The 18,049-nt window shown below is 36.0% G+C and overlaps 1 protein-coding gene across 4 annotated transcripts in view; it reads right to left on the reverse strand.

Annotated features, from left to right (window-relative positions):
• CFAP70 (cilia and flagella associated protein 70) overlaps positions 1-18,049 on the reverse strand; it is a 113,253-nt gene that overhangs the window by 23,104 nt on the left and 72,100 nt on the right. For 3 of the 4 annotated variants that reach the window (XM_040485375.1, XM_040485376.1, XM_040485377.1), the window contains 5 exons: positions 12,555-12,688; positions 12,317-12,432; positions 11,897-12,118; positions 4,376-4,534; positions 3,509-3,630 (listed from right to left, as the gene is read on the reverse strand). In XM_040485375.1, the coding sequence (XP_040341309.1) occupies positions 3,509-3,630; positions 4,376-4,534; positions 11,897-12,118; positions 12,317-12,432; positions 12,555-12,688 (753 nt within the window). The remainder of the gene's footprint in view (positions 1-3,508; positions 3,631-4,375; positions 4,535-11,896; positions 12,119-12,316; positions 12,433-12,554; positions 12,689-18,049) is intronic. The other variant, XM_040485378.1, reaches the window with a different exon arrangement.

Raw genomic sequence — 18,049 nt, forward strand, 5'->3', positions numbered from 1 at the left:
AGTTGGCCATACGTTTGTGGGTCTAGTTCTGGGGTTTCTATTCTATTCCATTGGTCTATGTGTCTGTTTTTGTGCCAATACCATGCTGTCTTGATGATGACAGCTTTGTAGTAGAGGCTAAAGTCTGGGATTGTGATGCCTCCTGCTTTGGTCTTCTTCTTCAAAATTACTTTGGCTATCTGGGGCCTTTTGTGGTTCCATGTGAATTTTAGGATTGCTTGTTCTAGTTTAGAGAAGAATGCTGGTGCAATTTTGATTGGGATTGCATTGAATGTGTAGATAGCTTTGGGTAGTATTGACATTTTGACAATATTTATTCTTCCAATCCATGAGCAGGGAATGTCTTTCCATTTCTTTAAATCTTCTTCAATTACCTTCATAAGCTTTCTATAGTTTTCAGCATACAGATCCTTTACATCTTTGGTTAGATTTATTCCTAGGTATTTTATGCTTCTTGGTGCAATTGTGAATGGGATCAGTTTCTTTATTTGTCTTTCTGTTGCTTCATTGTTAGTGTATAAGAATGCAACTGATTTCTGTACATTGATTTTGTATCCTGCAACTTTGCTGAATTCATGTATCAGTTCTAGCAGACTTTTGGTGGAGTCTGTCGGATTTTCCATGTATAATATCATGTCATCTGCAAAAAGCGAAAGCTTGACTTCATCTTTGCCAATTTTGATGCCTTTGATTTCCCTTTGTTGTCTGATTGCTGATGCTAGAACTTCCAGCACTATGTTAAACAACAGCGGTGAGAGTGGGCATCCCTGTCGTGTTCCTGATCTCAGGGAAAAAGCTCTCAGTTTTTCCCCATTGAGGATGATGTTAGCTGTAGGCTTTTCATAAATGGCATTTATGATCTTTAAGTATGCTCCTTCTATCCCGACTTTCTCAAGGATTTTTATTAAGAAAGGATGCTGAATTTTGTCAAAGGCCTTTTCTGCATCGATTGACAGGATCATATGGTTCTTCTCTTTTCTTTTCTTACTGTGATGTATCACGTTGATTGATTTGCGAATGTTGAACCAGCCCTGCATCCCAGGAATGAATCCCACTTGATCATGGTGAATAATTCTGTTTATATGCTGTTGAATTCGATTTGCTAGTATCTTACTGAGAATTTTTGCATCCATATTCATCAGGGATATTGGCCTGTAGTTCTCTTTTGTACTGGGTCTCTGTGTGGTTTGGGAATCAAAGTAATACTGGCTTCATAGAATGAGTCTGGAAGTTTTCCTTACCTTTTTATTCCTTGGAATAGCTTGAGAAGGATAGGTATTATCTCTGCTTAAACGTCTGGCAGACCTCCCCTGGGAAGCCATCTGGTAGTGGACTCTTTATTTGTTGGGAGATTTTTGATAACCGATTCAATTTCTTCGCTGGTTATGGGTCTATTCAAGCTTTCTATTTCCTCCTGATTGAGTTTTGGAAGAGTGTGGGTGTTCAGGAATTTGTCCATTTCTTCCAGGTTGTCCAATTTGTTGGCATATAATTTTTCATAGTATTCCCTGATAATTGTTTGTATCTCTGAGGGATTGGTTGTAATAATTCCATTTTCATTCATGATTTTATCTATTTGGGTCATCTCCCGTTTCTTTTTGAGAAGCCTGGCTAGAGGTTTGTCAATTTTGTTTATTTTTTCAAAAAACCAACTCTTGGTTTCGTTGATCTGCTCTACAGTTTTTTTAGATTCTATATTGTTTATTTCTGCTCTGATCTTTATTATTTCTCTTCTTCTGCTGGGTTTAGGCTGCCTTTGCTGTTATGCTTCTATTTCCTTTAGGTGTACTGTTAGATTTTGTATTTGGGATTTTTCTTGTTTCTTGAGATAGGCCTGGGTTGTAATGTATTTTCCTCTCAGGACTGCCTTCGCCGCATCCCAAAGCGTTTGGATTGTTGTATTTTCATTTTCGTTTGTTTCCATATATTTTTTAATTTCTTCTCTAATTGCCTGGTTGACCCACTCATTCGTTAGTAGGGTGTTCTTTAACCTCCATGCTTTTGGAGGTTTTCCAGACTTTTTTCTGTGGTTGATTTCAAGCTTCATAGCATTGTGGTCTGAAAGTATGCATGGTATGATTTCAATTCTTGTAAACTTATGAAGGGCTGTTTTGTGACCCAGTATATGATCTATCTTGGAGAATGTTCCATGTGCACTCGAGAAGAAAGTATATTCTGTTGCTTTGGGATGCAGAGTTCTAAATATATCTGTCAAGTCCATCTGATCCAATGTCTCATTCAGGGCCCTTGTTTCTTTATTGACCGTGTGTCTAGATGATCTATCCATTTCTGTAAGTGGGGTGTTAAAGTCCCCTGCAATTACCACATTCTTATCAATAAGGTTGCTTATGTTTATGAGTAATTGTTTTATATATTTGGGGGCTCCCGTATTCGGTGCATAGACATTTATAACTGTTAGCTCTTCCTGATGGATAGACCCTGTAATTATTATATAATGTCCTTCTTCATCTCTTGTTACAGCCTCTAATTTAAAGTCTAGTTTGTCTGATATAAGTATGGCTACTCCAGCTTTCTTTTGGCTTCCAGTAGCATGATAAATAGTTCTCCATTCCCTCACTCTCAATCTAAAGGTGTCCTCAGGTCTAAAATGCGTCTCTTGTAGACAGCAAATAGATGGGTCTTGTTTTTTTTATCCATTCTGATACCCTATGTCTTTTGGTTGGGGCATTTAGTCCATTTACATTCAGTGTTATTATAGAAAGATATGGGTTTAGAGTCATTGTGATGTCTGTATGTTTTATGCTTGTAGCGATGTCTCTGGTACTTTGTCTCACAGGATCCCCCTTAGGATCTCTTGTAGGGCTTTTCCAGCCCATTTTTTAAAAAGATTTTATTTATTTATTTTGAGAGAGAGAAACTGTATTCACACATGTGGGGCAGAGGCAGAGGGAGAGGGAGAGAGAGCATCTTAAGCAGGCTCCATGCTCAGCACGGAGCCCAACGTGGAGATCCATCCCATGACTGTGAGATCATGACCTGAGCCGAAATCAAGAGTCAAGGCGCCCCTGCAGCCCAGTTTACAAGTAATAACTTTAATATTTTTATTCCCCACATAGCACTGTGTATCTGCTTCCAATTGTTTACAACCTAGAGAGAAATGAGGGTATAATTAGCCTCCTGTTAACCCCCAACACTCACATAATATGAATTCCGATAATAAAGTGATATTAGGCTACATATGCCTTTAGAGCCTGATTTTGCTCTGCTGGTATTCTTCAGGGAGCAGATGTATAGTGAGGTACATTTCCCTGCTACTTCACTGAAAGTGGGTAATATTATTTGCCAATTTGATACTATCTCAATTTGCATTTTCATCATGAATGATGAGAGTGGTTCACATTTGGATATTCACACCATTGGGCCTACAGTGTGCCCTCAAAAGCATATTTGATTTTTGTATCATAATATTAAAGCTTGGAAGGGCACCACTGAATAATCATTGCACTAAAATCTTTCTATCTACTTGCCCTTTTCCAAATATTCTGACCTGCACAGCATTGACCTTCATCAAGAAGCGTATGGTCTCCATGAAGATGGTGGCAGGAGTTTGGGAAACACCATAAGGGCTGGGATGCAAAAACGTTGATGAATCTTGACATTTTGATGTTTCTGAAATTATTATATTAAAAGAATAGATGGTTAGACGTAAAGGAAAAGAATGTCGGAAGCTCAGACATACAAATGTAGCAAGGAGACTATTCTAATCTATGAGAGAGGTTATAACCTGAAAAGCAATAGATTGCTCTATAGCAATGGTCCCTAAAGATCTCAAAAGTTCTCAAGGTTAGTCTACTGGTGGTTCCAAATGCAAGTCACAACCAATGAAATGGTTTTTTAATGTATGCAGATCATCCTGAATGTGATGTAGATATTCTAAAAATGATCATTGTTTGAAAATCTTAAGTTTGGGGGCACCTGGGTGGCTCAGTTGGTTAAGTATCTGACTCTTGTTTTCAGTTTATGTCATGATTTCATGGTTTGTGGGTTTGAGCTCCACAGAGTGCCATGTCCACACTTTCAGTGCGGAGCCTATTTGGAGTTCCTTCTCTACCTCTCTCTCTGCTTCTCTCTCTCTTTTTCTCTCTCTCTCAAAATAAATAAACTTGAAGAAAAAAGAAAATCATAAGCCTGTAGTTAGCTACTTCTCTGAGATAATATAAAACCTTCCTTATGGAAAGAGCTACACTACTGAATTTGGATTATCAGAGTTTAGCCTCATATGAAGGAACTTAGGTGATATGACTAATCAACTTCACACAAGTTAAGATCACCATTTTGGTAATCATAAGTGTTTTCATCATTGTCTAGTTTGTTTACGCTCTTCTTTCAAGTGGAAATCTTTATTCCTAAGTACCTTTCTTTGCTGGTATGTCTTTGAGAAGTATATTGGATGGTTTTTGGCTGATAGTTGGATCTTGATATTGTAGGGACAAAATGTTTTCTCGTGAATCAGACTGCAGTTTGGAGGATTCTTCAAGAAAGTCATCTAGAATGTATGATGGATCTCTTGGTCCTAAATAGATTAAACTTGAATGAGAAAAAAACCCCACCTTCCTACATTGGATATTAAAAGGTTATTACAGGAGATAAAATATAATTATTTTCAAAGCATAAGAAACATATTACCTAAATATTGTAAGGACAGACTTCTTTTGCAGCCTTTAATATTTCTTTTTTTAAAAAAGATTTTATTTTTAAGTAATCTCTAGATCCAACAAGGCTCGAGCTTACAACCTTGAGATCTAGCGTCCCATGTTCCACTGACTAAGCCAGCCAGGTGCCCCAAACTTTTTATATTTCTGAATAATTTGAAGAGTACAAGCTAAACTGATAGCACAGCTTTCTATAACTAGGACCCCTAGTCCAACCCTCCTGCTAGCCTAAGTCATGAAAATGTCAAACAAATACCTATCATAAAAGTTATTTGCTAAACCCAGCATGTCAAGAAAGTTAATATATTTTAGATTAAATTAAAACTCTTGAAGGACAGGAATTCTACTCATTTTATCTCAGTGTTCAAAAATCACCATCATCATCATCATCATAAGTAGCTATATTTGAGCATGACTGTATGCCAGGAATTGTACTAAAAATTGTACTAAAAACGTTATTGTATAATTTATTTTTCACAACATTCATTATGCTCCTTTGAAGAAAGTGAATCACAGAGAAGTTAAATAATTGGTTGAAGCTCCAGAACATGTCTTGCTGCCTCTCAAATAAATAAATGTTTGACAAATTTTTAAAAAAGCAGTACCAGGCAGGAAATGATCAGTACCAACTGACTCCCAATTAGAAGAAGTCACCCTTCTTCTAAAAGATATGGCTTTGAAAAATAGGTAGAAGTTGGATAGGTAGAGGGGGAGGGGCATTTAAGGCTGAGAGCATGCCATTGGCAAAAGCATGGAAGTAGTGAACTAGTTTTTAATGTTTATTTTTGAGAGAGGAGGAGAGAGAAACAGAGCATGAGTGGGAGAGGGGCAGAGAAGGAAGGAGACACAGAATCCAAAGTAGGCTCCAGGCTCTGAGCTTGTCAGCACAGAGCCAAACACAGGGCTCAACCCACAAATCTCGAGATCATGACCTGAGTTGAACTCGCTCGCTCAGCTGACTGAGCCACCAAGGAGCCCCAAAAACTAATTTTTTTAAGTTTATTTATTTATTTTGTTTATTTTGAGAGGGGAGGAGGAGGGGCAGAGAGAGAGTCCCAAGCAGGCTCCACTCAGCAAGGAGTCCAATGAAGGGCTCGAACTCACAAACCATGAGATGACCTGAGCTGAAATCAAGAGTCAGATGCATTAGTGAGCTAATTATTTTAAAGAGTATTGAGGATTACATAAATAAAATGAAGGGAAAGACAGGTTGGAGCTAGACTGTACTGATATTTTAATGCTAGGATTTTTCTTCTGTAGACAAAAGGAGAACACAGTGAAAAGTTTTGAACAGAAAAATTATTAGATGAAAGCAGTATTTTATGGAGATTACTCTAGCAGTGCTACATAGCAAGAAGAAAAAAATGCAGACAGAGACAAAGAGGTTTGTAATAAGGCTGTTACAACAATCTTGGTATTTGGTAATAAAGAGTCATGTAAATTTAAAGGGAAGATGCAAGGAGCATTTTGAAAGAGAACCAGATGGTCTTGAGAATTAATCTGATAGAAGGATGCCGGAAGTTCAATACAGAAAGTAAGAGGATGCAGGGATGACTCAGATCATGAACTTGAGTGCCTAATATAGTGAGTGATGTAGAGTCAATTTGAGAGATGAAGAGTTAAGTTTACTAGCAGAGAAACCCAGCTCCTAGGTTCTGGACGGATGTCAGGGCTAAATACAGAAATTTGAGAGTCATCAGTAGTAAAAGGAAAACTGTGAGTGCAGGTGAGCTCTTAGAAAGTATGACTATATTATTGGGAAATGAGTACATCTAATGAGTGTAATAATCAAGAGAAGCTTACAAAGGAAACCCAAACTGTTGGGAGATGTAGGAGGCAATCCAACATGTATTTCAGGAAGGAGAGAGTGGTTAAATACCTCAGACTAATGATTGAGGAGTAAGCTATGATCTTAGTGAAAAATATTAATATCCAACTTTTCTGAGGTATAATTTACATATAATAAAGTGCTCCCTTTTGAGTATATACTTCAGTGCATTTTAACAAATGTATACACTTATGTACTCACTGTCACAATCAGGATAAAAAGATTTCTACCCCAGAAAGCTCCCTTGTGTTCTTTGAAGGTAATCCTCAACTCCCATCCAAAGGCAACCGTTAATCTGCTTTTTGTCAATACAGATTAGTTTCGCCTTTTCTAGAATTTCATTTAAATGGAATATATAGTATCTATTCTTTTGCATCTGGCTTATTCACTTAGCATAATGTTTCTGAGATTCATCCGTGTGTGTATCAGTAATTTGTTTCTTTTTACTATTGAGTGGTTTTTGATTGTGCACATAAGAAAAAAATTTATTATCCATTCATCTACTGATAAGCAGTTGGATTGTTTCCAGTTTTTTCCTGTTATAAATATATCTGTTATGAACATTTGTGTACAAATTGCAATGTTTCCATTTCTCTTGAGTAAATACCTAGGGGTGAAATTGCTGGCACATGTATAACTATTTTTAAACTGCCAGTTTTTCCAAGTGGCTATTAGCATTTGGCATTCCCACCAAAAGTTTGAGAGTTCCAGCTATTCTACATCCTTGCCATAGCTTAGTATTATTATTTTTAAAAATTTTAACTATTCTAGTGGTAAATTGCATCAATTTTCAAATGTAAGACCAAACTTACTTCAATTGGATATATTACCTTTTATATATATTGCTGAAATTCATGGACTAATATTTGTTAAGAATTTTTGTGTCTAGGTTCATGAAGGCTATTGGTGTGTACATTTCTTGGGATGGGTTTGTCTAACTTTGGATATCACAGTAATAACTATGGTTAAACTGTGGGAAGTATTCCCTCTTCTATTTTCTGAATCTATGGAAGGAATGGGGTAGCCTGAAGTTTTGTCTTTTCTTTTCTTTTTTTTTAAGTTTATTTATTTATTTTGAGAAAGAGAAAGAGAGAGGGAGGAGAGAGAGAAAATCCCAAGTGCAGAGCCCGATGTGGGGCTCAAACTCCTAAACTGTGAGATCATGACCTGAGCCAAAATCAAGAGTCGGACACTCAACCAACTAAGCCACTCAGGTTCCCCTGTCTTTTCTTTTTCTTTTTTAAAATTTTTTTAATGTTTATTTACTTTTGAGAGAGAGAGAGAGAGAGAGAGCAGGGAGGGGCAGAGAGAGGGGGAGACACAGAATCTGAAGCAGGTTCCAGGCTCTGACCTGTCAGCACAGAGCCCGATGCAGGGCTCAAACCCATGAACCAGGAGATCACAACCTGTGCTGAAGTCTGCTTAACCGACTGAGCCACCAAGGCACACCTCTTATTTTTTTAATAGAAGTATTTAAAGCTATAAATTTCCCTCTGGGAACTAATTAATTCATCTTACCAATTTTGGTTTGTTGTATGATTCATTACATTCAGTTCGAACTATTTTGTGATTTCTTCTTTGACATGTGGGTTATTTAGAAATATATTGTTTAGGGGCACCTGGGTGGCCCAGTCGGTTGAGCGTCCAACTTCAGCTTAGGTCATGATCTCACAGTTTGTGAGTTGGAGCCCCGCATGGGACTCTGTGCTGATAGCTCGGAGCCTGGAGTCTGCTTCAGATTCTGTGTCTCCCTCTCTCTCTGTCCCTCCTCCGCTTGTTCTCTGTCTCTCGAAAGTGAATAAATGTAAAAAAAAAAAAAATTTAGAAGTGTATTGTTTAAATTACAAATACTTGAAATTTTCCTATATATCGAGTCATGAGCTGGTAAATGTTCAACAATTGGCTTTTAGCTATGTGAGAAGGCTGATTTGTAGTGTTTACTGATTTCTATGATATAAAGTCCCCAATCATGGCTGATTTCAAGAAACCAATGTTACATCACTGAATGAAGAGTTAGGAAGAAATGCACAATAGCATACCATTATGTAATATTTCTACATATGAATACAATTAGATAAAATAACTTCAACAGTGTAGATGATAGTAAAATAATAAAGAAGTAATAAGTTTTGAATATTAGCTTTTTTGGGTAGTTTTTGTTGTTGCCTTCATTTTACATGGAGCTTTATATTTTAAGACTTCACGTAAGTGCTCACAATTGCTACTTGTAAGGATTTTTTAACTCTTTATTTTGAAATAATTATAGATGCAAAGGAAGTTGCAAATACAGAGCATGTAGTTCCAATGTACCCTTACCAGCCTCTCTTCAATGGTGACATCTTATACAACTATAGTATGGTATAATATCAAAACCAGGAAATTGATACTAGTACAAAACTCTTTAGTGCACTAAAGACCTCATCTATTTTTGCCAGTTTTCATATACATTTGTGTGTGTATGTGTGTGTGTATGTGTATGTGTGTGTGTATGTGTATGTAGTTCTAAGCATTTTTATCCCATTTTATAGATTCTTTTAACCACTACCATAATCAAGATACACACTGTTAGGCAACAAAAGTAAAAATCAACAACTGGGCTCTATGAAACTAAAAAGCTTCTGTACAACAAATGAAAACTTGTAAAAAAATGAAAAGGCAACCTACTGAATGGGAGAAAATATTTGCAAATCATACATCTGATAAAGCGTTAATGTTTAAAAAATATAAAGAATTCCTACAACTCAATAGCAAAGAAAACAACAATTTTATTTTAAAAATGAGCAGAGGATCTGAATAGACATTTCTCCAAAGAAGACGTATTAGCTGGTCAACAGACACATGATAAGATGCTCAACATCACTAATCATCAGGGAAATGCCAATCATAACCACAATGAGATATCACCTCACATGTGCTAGAATGGCTATTATCAAAAAGACAAGAAATAATGAGTGTTGGTGAGGATATGAAGATAAGGGAACCCTTGTGCACTGTGGTTTGGAATGTAAATTGATGCAGCCACTATGGAAAACAGTATGGAGTTTCCTCAAAAAATTAAAACTAGAAATACCCATATGATCCAACAATTCCACTTCTGGCTTATCCATAGGAATGAAAATAAGAACTTGAAGAGATATATATACCTTCTCATGTTCATTGCAGAATTATTTATAGTAGTCAAGACATGAAAGCCACCTAAGTAACCATCAATGGATGAATGGACAAAGAAAATGTGGTATACAATGGAATATTATTCAGCCATCAAAAAGAATGAAATATTGCCATTTGTAACAACATGGATGCATCATGAGGATATTATTATATAATATTAGCATAATGTTGTTATGCTATAATATCCTATATTATATATAGGTATGATATGATACAGAGAAAGACAAACCCAATATGATCTCACTTACATGTAGAATATTAAAAAAAACAAGAACACAAAAAAAGAGCCTTGAAATCATAAAGAATAGATTAGTGGTTGCTAGATACAGGGTATAAGAGGTAGGTGAATTGGGTGAAGGTAGTCAAAGGGTACAAACTTCCAGTTAGAAAATAAACAAGTCAGGTAATGTACAGCATGGTGACTATAGTTAATAATACTCTATTGTATATTTGAAAGTTGCTGAGAAAGTAGATCTTAAAAGTTCTTATCACAAGAAAAAAATATTGTAACTGTGTGTGATGATGGATGCTGAGTAAACTTACTGTAGTGATCATTTTGCAATACATACAAATATTGAATCGTTATGTTGTATAACTGAAACTAAATAATGTTATATATCAATTATACTTTAAATTAAAAATATACAAAGAACTCTTAAAACTCAACAATAAGAAAACAAAGCCTGATTTAAAACTGGCCAAAGGGGTGCCTAGGTGGCTCAGTAGGTTGAGTGCCCGACTCTTGATTTCAGCTCAGGTCATGATTCCAGGATTGTGGGATCAAGTCCCACATCAGGCTCCATGCTGAATGTGGAGCCTGCTTAAGATTCTCTCTCTTGTGCTCTCCCTCTGCCCCTCTCCCCTGATCTCATTCTCTCTCTCTAAAATCAAAAAGTAAAAACAAACAAAAAAAATGGCCAAAGACCTTAATATGCACCTCACCAAAGAAGATATACAAATGGCACATAAGCATATGATAAAATACTCCTCATCAAATGTCATTAAGAATGTTAATAAAAAGAGAGACTACACATGGGTAGGGGAAAGGAGTATATGAAAAATCTCTAACCCTTCCTTTCAACTTTGTTATGAACCTAAAACTCCTCTAAAAAATAAGTCTATTAAAAAATAATTGATTAATATAAAAAAATAAATAAAATTTAAAAACCTAGATGAAATAGATGAATTCCTAGAAAGTATAAAATACCATGAATAACACAATAAGAAATACAGAACACAAATACATTAAATATTAAGAAAATGAAATGGTAGACACCTTCTCCTGCAAAAAACAAACAAAAAAACCCACCCAGGCTCTTGTTTTATGGTTGAGTTCTGTCAAACTTTCAAGTCAAAATCAATTCCAATCATGTATAAGTTGATAAATAATATATATAGGTAAAGAATAAATCAGAAAATTCTAGAAATTTCCTAGAATTCAAAAATTTTAGACATGCAAAGTCACTGATGGTGACAGAGAGATGCTTGGTGGTTGTTTGGAAATGGGTGCAAGAGAAAGAGATTCAAATGGGCACAAGGAGAGTTTTGGAGATTTGGGATATGTTCATTACCTTGATTGTGGTGATGTTTTCATGGGTGTGTTCATATGTCAAACATATCAAATTGTATGTGTTAAATATGTGCAGTTTATAAATGTCCATTACATCTCAGACAAACTGTTAAAAATACATGCACACAAAATAATAATGTGCAACAACATATAAACAAAATACCATATGCAAGAAACACATAAACAAAAACCCACATATTAAATTAAACACATTAGAATGATTGATTCTCTAAAATGGAGGAAAGGAGAATGGCAATGAAGGACAGGGAAAAAAGGGTGTGTGTGTGTGTGTGTGTGTGTGTGTGTGTGTGTGTGTAAATAAATAAATAAACTTAAGAACCACAAGAGAGGGATTGAGAGTGTTGGAAAAGAAAGTGATGGGATAATGAAAGAAATTTACTCTGCTACAATGATACCTTTTTTATGCATAAACAGAGACAGTAAATTCTCTAAGATTCAAAAACCTGAATAGCAACAGTGAAAACTTCACACTTGCAAACATATGAATGAGGAAATATTTAGAAGGAGTCTTTCTTGGTGTACCTGGTACAACTCAAAACTCCATCTACTAACTCATTTAACAAATATTTGCCAAGTTCATAAGGCCACTAATTTTCTTAATAGCCACTCATCATCTCCGTTTCCTGGTCCTACCTGCTGCCGCTTCCACCGTCATTGCTGTTGCAGAACCATTAGTGATTCCCCAAGGGCCTAAACTGGATCCTACTTTCCCTCCTTCTTCAATGTACTCTACAGTACCAGTGCCCCTCTGCTTCGCTACTTGTGCCTGAAGCATTCGTGCCTGAAGTTGTTTGAAGGCTTCATGAAATGCCATTTCCATTCGAATATCATTGTTTTGAATTTCATAGTACAAACCTGAAGAAAGAAAAATGCTAAAATAAATGTGACTGGTTTTCTACCACCATATACTAAAGAATTGCAACATTTCACTTGTCTTTTCAAATTTTTTACCAAAGTTTAAGAACTACATGATGAGTTATTAGAGAATGAAAAGAGAAAGGGAGAATCTTATAATGGAAAAAAACACATTGATATCACAGGAAAATACCATACCAAGTAAAGTCCAGGCTACAACATTAGTTGGTTCCAAGCAAGTAGCATCCTCAAAGAAAATTTCTGCCTGCTCATAGTTCTCCATCAAGACAGCCAGGACACCACACAGCAACAGGCTGAGAAGACACCCAGCAACGTGATTAACAACATGGTCCCGTGTCACAGTCATGGAACCAAGAAAATTTCTTACAGAAGCTTATCTGCTCCTACTCATTCTTCACTTATCTTCCACCCATACCTGTGGATATGATTCTGGTTGAAGGAAAGGGCTCTCCGAAAACACTCCTGTGCTTTGATGTTGTCCTCAGTTAGGAGGCAGAAGGCACCGTAGTCCAGCCAGTGTTCCAAGTTCTGGGGCTCACGGACCAACCTCTATCACATGAAGCATTAGGAGGACCAAGATTATTGCACAGTATGTCATATTTTTATGCACATAAAACCACAAATACCATAAGTTTTATGAAAGCAGAAACTATGTCATTTTTTGTTTACCACTGATTTCTGAATGTCTAGCACAGTCACCGTTCTGGTTTATAATATGTGGTGAATAAATATTGGAATGATTTAAAAATTAAATTTTCAACTCATTCCTTCCTAGTGTCAATGTTCTGGTTACCATAAGCTTATCCAATTACTTGGAAACCTAGATTCATTTTACAGTTCATTTTAAAGATTCATCGATAATCATTTTTGTCATAGCCTTGAGATGGCAAATATAAATTTAAGTACAAATATGAAAAAGAAGCATCTCATAATAAGTGAAAACTACAAAATACTGTTGAAACAATTAAAGGTGACATAAATAAATAGAAACACATCCAATGTCCATAGATTGAAAGACTTAATATTATTAAGATGTCAATACTGTCCAAAGAAATTTACACATTCAATATAATCTCTATCAAAATCCCAATGATATTTTTTGCAGTAATGGAAAAACCCATCCTAAAATTTACATGGAATCTCTAGGAACCCTGAATAGGTAAAACAAACTTGAAAAAGAACAAAACTGGAGGACTCATACTTCCTGATTTCAAAACTTACAAAACTATATAATCTGTGTGGTACTGGTATCAAGACAAATATATAGAACAATGGGATAGAATAGAGAGTTCAGAAATAAATTCTCACATTTATGGTTAAATGATTTTTGACAAAGGGGCCAAGACCATCCAATAGGTAAGGACAGGCTTTTTTTTTAAATATAATTTATTGAAAAATTGGTTTCCATACAAAACCCAGTGCTCATCTCAACAAGTGCCCTCCTCAATGCCCATCACCCACTTTCCCCTCTCCCCCACCCCCAACAACCCTCAGTTTGTTCTTAGTATCCAAGAGTCTCCTATGGTTTGCCTCCCTCCCTCTCTGTAACTTTTCCCCTCCATCTCCCTCCCCCATTGACTTCTATTAAGTTTCTCAGGATCACCTATGAGTGAAAACATATGGAATCTGTCTTTCTCTGACTGACTTATTTCACTTAGCATAATACCTTGCAGTTCCATCCATGTTGCTGCAAATAGCCAGATTTCATTCTTTCTCATTGCCATGTAGTATTCCGTTGTATATATAAACCACATCTTCTTTATCCATTCATCAGTTGATGGACATTTAGGCTCTTTCCATAATTTGGCTATTGTTGAAAGTGCTACTATAAACATTGGGGTACATGTGTCCCTATGCATCAGCACTCCTGTATCCCTTGGATAAATTCCTAGCAGTGCTATTGCTGGGTCATAGGGTAGTTCTTTTTTTAATTTTTGAGGAACCTCCACACTGTTTTCCAGAGCGGCTGCAAGGGACACACTTTTCAACAAACAGTGCTAGGAAAACTGGATATCTGCATCCCCATGCAAAAGAATGAACTTGGACCCTTACTTAACACCATATAAAAAAATTAATTCAAAATGGATCAAAGACCTAAATATTAATGCCTAAAACTATAACAACTATAACACTTTGAGAAGAAAATATGTCACAATAGCTTCATGATTCTGGACTTGGCAATGATTTCTTAGATATGACACCAAAGGCACAGGAAACAAAAGAAAAAACAGACAAATTGAACTTCATCAAAAACTTTTAAAAAACTTTTGTACATCAGGGGCACCTGGGTGGCTCAGTCAGTTAAGCATCTGAATTGGGCTCAGATCATGATCTCATGGTTTGTGGGTTCAAGCTCCCCATTGGGCTCTGTGCTAAAAGCTCAGAGCCTGGATCCTATTTCAGCTTCTGTCTCTCTCTCTCTCTCTCTCTCTCTCTCTCTCTCTCTCTCTCTCTGCCCCTCCCTGCTCATGCTCTGTCTTATCTCTCAAAAATAAACATTAAAATTTTTTTAATTAAAAAAACCCTTTTGTACATCAAAAGAAACTATCAACAGAGTAAAGAGGTAACTCATAGAATGGGAGAAAATATTTGCAAACCATATATCTGGTAAGGGGTTAATATTCAGGATATATAAAGAACTACTAAAACTCAACACCAAAAAGTTAAACAACCTGACTCAATAATAGGCAAAGGACTTGAATACACATTTCTTTGAAGATCTACATATGGCCAAAATACATAGAAGATGCTCAACATTACTAATCATTAGGGAATCAAACCACAATGAAATACCACCTCATACCCATTAAGAGAGGCAGGGTCAAGAAAACAGAAAATAACAATTGTTGAGGATGCAGAGAAATTAGAACTCTTGTAAACAGCGGGAATGTAAAAATGGTGCAGCCACTTTGTAAAACAGATGGTTGTTCCTCAAAAAATTAAAAATAGAATTACCATGTGATACAGCAATCCCACTTCTGTATATATACCCACAAGAATTGAAAGCAGAGTTTCAAAGAGATATTTGTACATCCATGTTCAAAGCAGCAATATTCATAATAGCTAAAAAAGTATAAGCAACCCAAGTGCCCACTGACAGATGCATGGGTAAGCAAAATATGGTATATACATACAATGGAATATTAGCTAGCTTTAAAAAGGAAGAAAATGCTGACAGATGTTACAACATGGATGAGCTTTGAGAACATATGCAAAGTGAAATAAGGACATAAAGACATAACATATGATTTATATAGATTGATGTTTTGAAGTTGTTATAGTCTGAATATTCCTCTGTCAATTAATTTAGAACATTAATTCCAAAAACTCTGGAACATATTTTCCTACTAAAAAATTATAAATGTGAAAAGATGTTCAAAATAACTTGATATTTGAGAAATGCAAAATAAAACCACAATGAAATACCACTTCACACCCATTAGAATGGCTATAATTGTTTAAAAGATGTATAATAATAAGAATTAGTGAGAATATGAAAAAAATGGAACCCTCATCTATTGCTAGTGGGAATATAAAAGAGTACAACCTTTTGGAAAACAGTTTTGCATTTCCTCAAAAAGTTAAGCATAGAGTTACCATATGACCTAGTAATTCCACTCCTAGGTATACACCCAAGAGAACTAAAAACATATGTCCATATTAAACTTAAACAATAAATGAATGTTTATAGCAGCATTATCCATAATAGTCAAAAAGTGGATATTAGTCAAATACCCATCACCTAATGGACAAATAAACAAAATGTGCTCTATCTATACAATGGAATGTTACTGAGCCATAAAAAGAAATAAAATACTAATACATACTATGACATGAATGACCTTTAAAGACATGCTATTTTATAACTGGCAGTTTGTACCTATTGATCCCCTTCACCTGTTTTGCCCATTCCCCCACCCCCACACAACTGAACACCAAAAAAACAAATAATATGATTAAAAATGGACAGAGGACCTGAATAGACATTTTTTTGAAAGAAGATGTACAGATGTCCAGCAGATGCTTGAAAAGATGCTCAACATCACTCATCTTCGGGGAAATGAAAATAGAATAGCTAGTGTCAAAAAGACAAAAAATAACAAGTATTGGCAAGGATGTAGAACCCTTGTGCACTGTTGATGGGAATGTATATTGGCGTAGCCACTATGGAAAACAGCAGGGAGGTTCCTCAGAAGATTAAAAATAAAAATATCATAGAACCCAGTAATTACACTTCTGGGTATTCACCCAAAGAAAACCAAAACACTAATTCAAAAACATATGCACCCCTATGTTTATTGCAACATTATTTACAATAGCCAAGATATGGAAGCAACCTAAGTGTCTATCAATAGCTGAATGGATAAAGAAAATGTGGTGTGTGTGTGTGTGTGTGTAATGGAATATTATTCAGCCATAAAAAAGAATGAAATCTTATCATTTGCAACATGGATGGGCCTAGAAGGCACTACACTAAGACAAATAAATCAGACAGAAAAAGACAAATTCCATATTTCATTTATATGTAGAATCTAAAAACAAAGCAAAACAAACAGCAACAAAAAACCAGAAACAGATTCATAAATATAGAAAATTGGTAGTTGTCAGAGGAGGAGTGGGAGGATGGGTGACATAGATGAAGGGGATTAAGACATACAGACTGCCAGTCATAATATAAATAAGTCATAGGAATGAGAAGTACAGCACAGGGAATGTAGGCAATAATGTCATAATAACTTGTATGGTGACCAATGGTAGCTATGCTTATTGTGGTAAGCATTTTGTAATATATATAATTGTCAAATCGCTATATTGTACACCTGAAAGTGTTGAATACAAAATTGTATTCAACTATAGTTCAATTTAAAAAAAGAATATCATATAAATGACACCATACAGTATGTAACCTTTTGACAGTGTCTTCTTTCACTCAGTATAATGCCTTTGAAATTCATGCAAGTTGTTGTATTAGTAATACATTTCTTTTATTGCTGAATAGATTATATGGATAAGCCAAAGTTTATTTAGTCACCCTTTATTTTTTTTTATTTATATATGAAATTTATTGTCAAATTGGTTTCCATACAACACCCAGTGCTCATCCCAAAAGGTGCCCTCCTCAATACCCATCACCCACCCTCTCCTCCCTCCCACCCCCCATCAACCCTTAGTTTGTTCTCAGTTCTCAACAGTCTCTTATGCTTTGGCTCTCTCCCACTCTAACCTCTTTTTTTTTTTTTTCCTTCCCCTCCCCCATGGGTTCCTGTTAAGTTTCTCAGGATCCACATAAGAGTGAAACCATATGGTATCCGTCTTTCTCTGTATGGCTTATTTCACTTAGCATCACACTCTCCAGTTCCATCCACGTTGCTACAAAAGGCCATATTTCATTTTTTCTCGTTGCCACGTAGTATTCCATTGTGTATATAAACCACAATTTCTTTATCCATTCATCAGTTGATGGACATTTAGGCTCTTTCCATAATTTGGCTATTGTTGAGAGTGCTGCTATGAACATTGGGGTACAAGTGCCCCTATGCATCAGTACTCCTGTGTCCCTTGGATAAATTCCTAGCAGTGCTATTGCTGGGTCATAGGGTAGGTCTATTTTTAATTTTCTGAGGAACCTCCACACTGCTTTCCAGAGTGGCTGCACCAATTTGCATTCCCACCAACAGTGCAAGAGGGTTCCCGTTTCTCCACATCCTCGCCAGCATCTATAGTCTCCTGATTTGTTCATTTTGGCCACTCTGACTGGCGTGAGGTGATATCTGAGTGTGGTTTTGATTTGTATTTCCCTGATAAGGAGCGACGCTGAACATCTTTTCATGTGCCTGTTGGCCATCCGGATGTCTTCTTTAGAGAAGTGTCTATTCATGTTTTCTGCCCATTTCTTCACTGGGTTATTTG

Source organism: Herpailurus yagouaroundi, unplaced genomic scaffold (assembly GCF_014898765.1).
Source record: "Herpailurus yagouaroundi ecotype Mexico unplaced genomic scaffold, PumYag 163, whole genome shotgun sequence".
In the NCBI taxonomy this organism is placed as follows: Eukaryota; Metazoa; Chordata; class Mammalia; order Carnivora; family Felidae; genus Herpailurus; species Herpailurus yagouaroundi.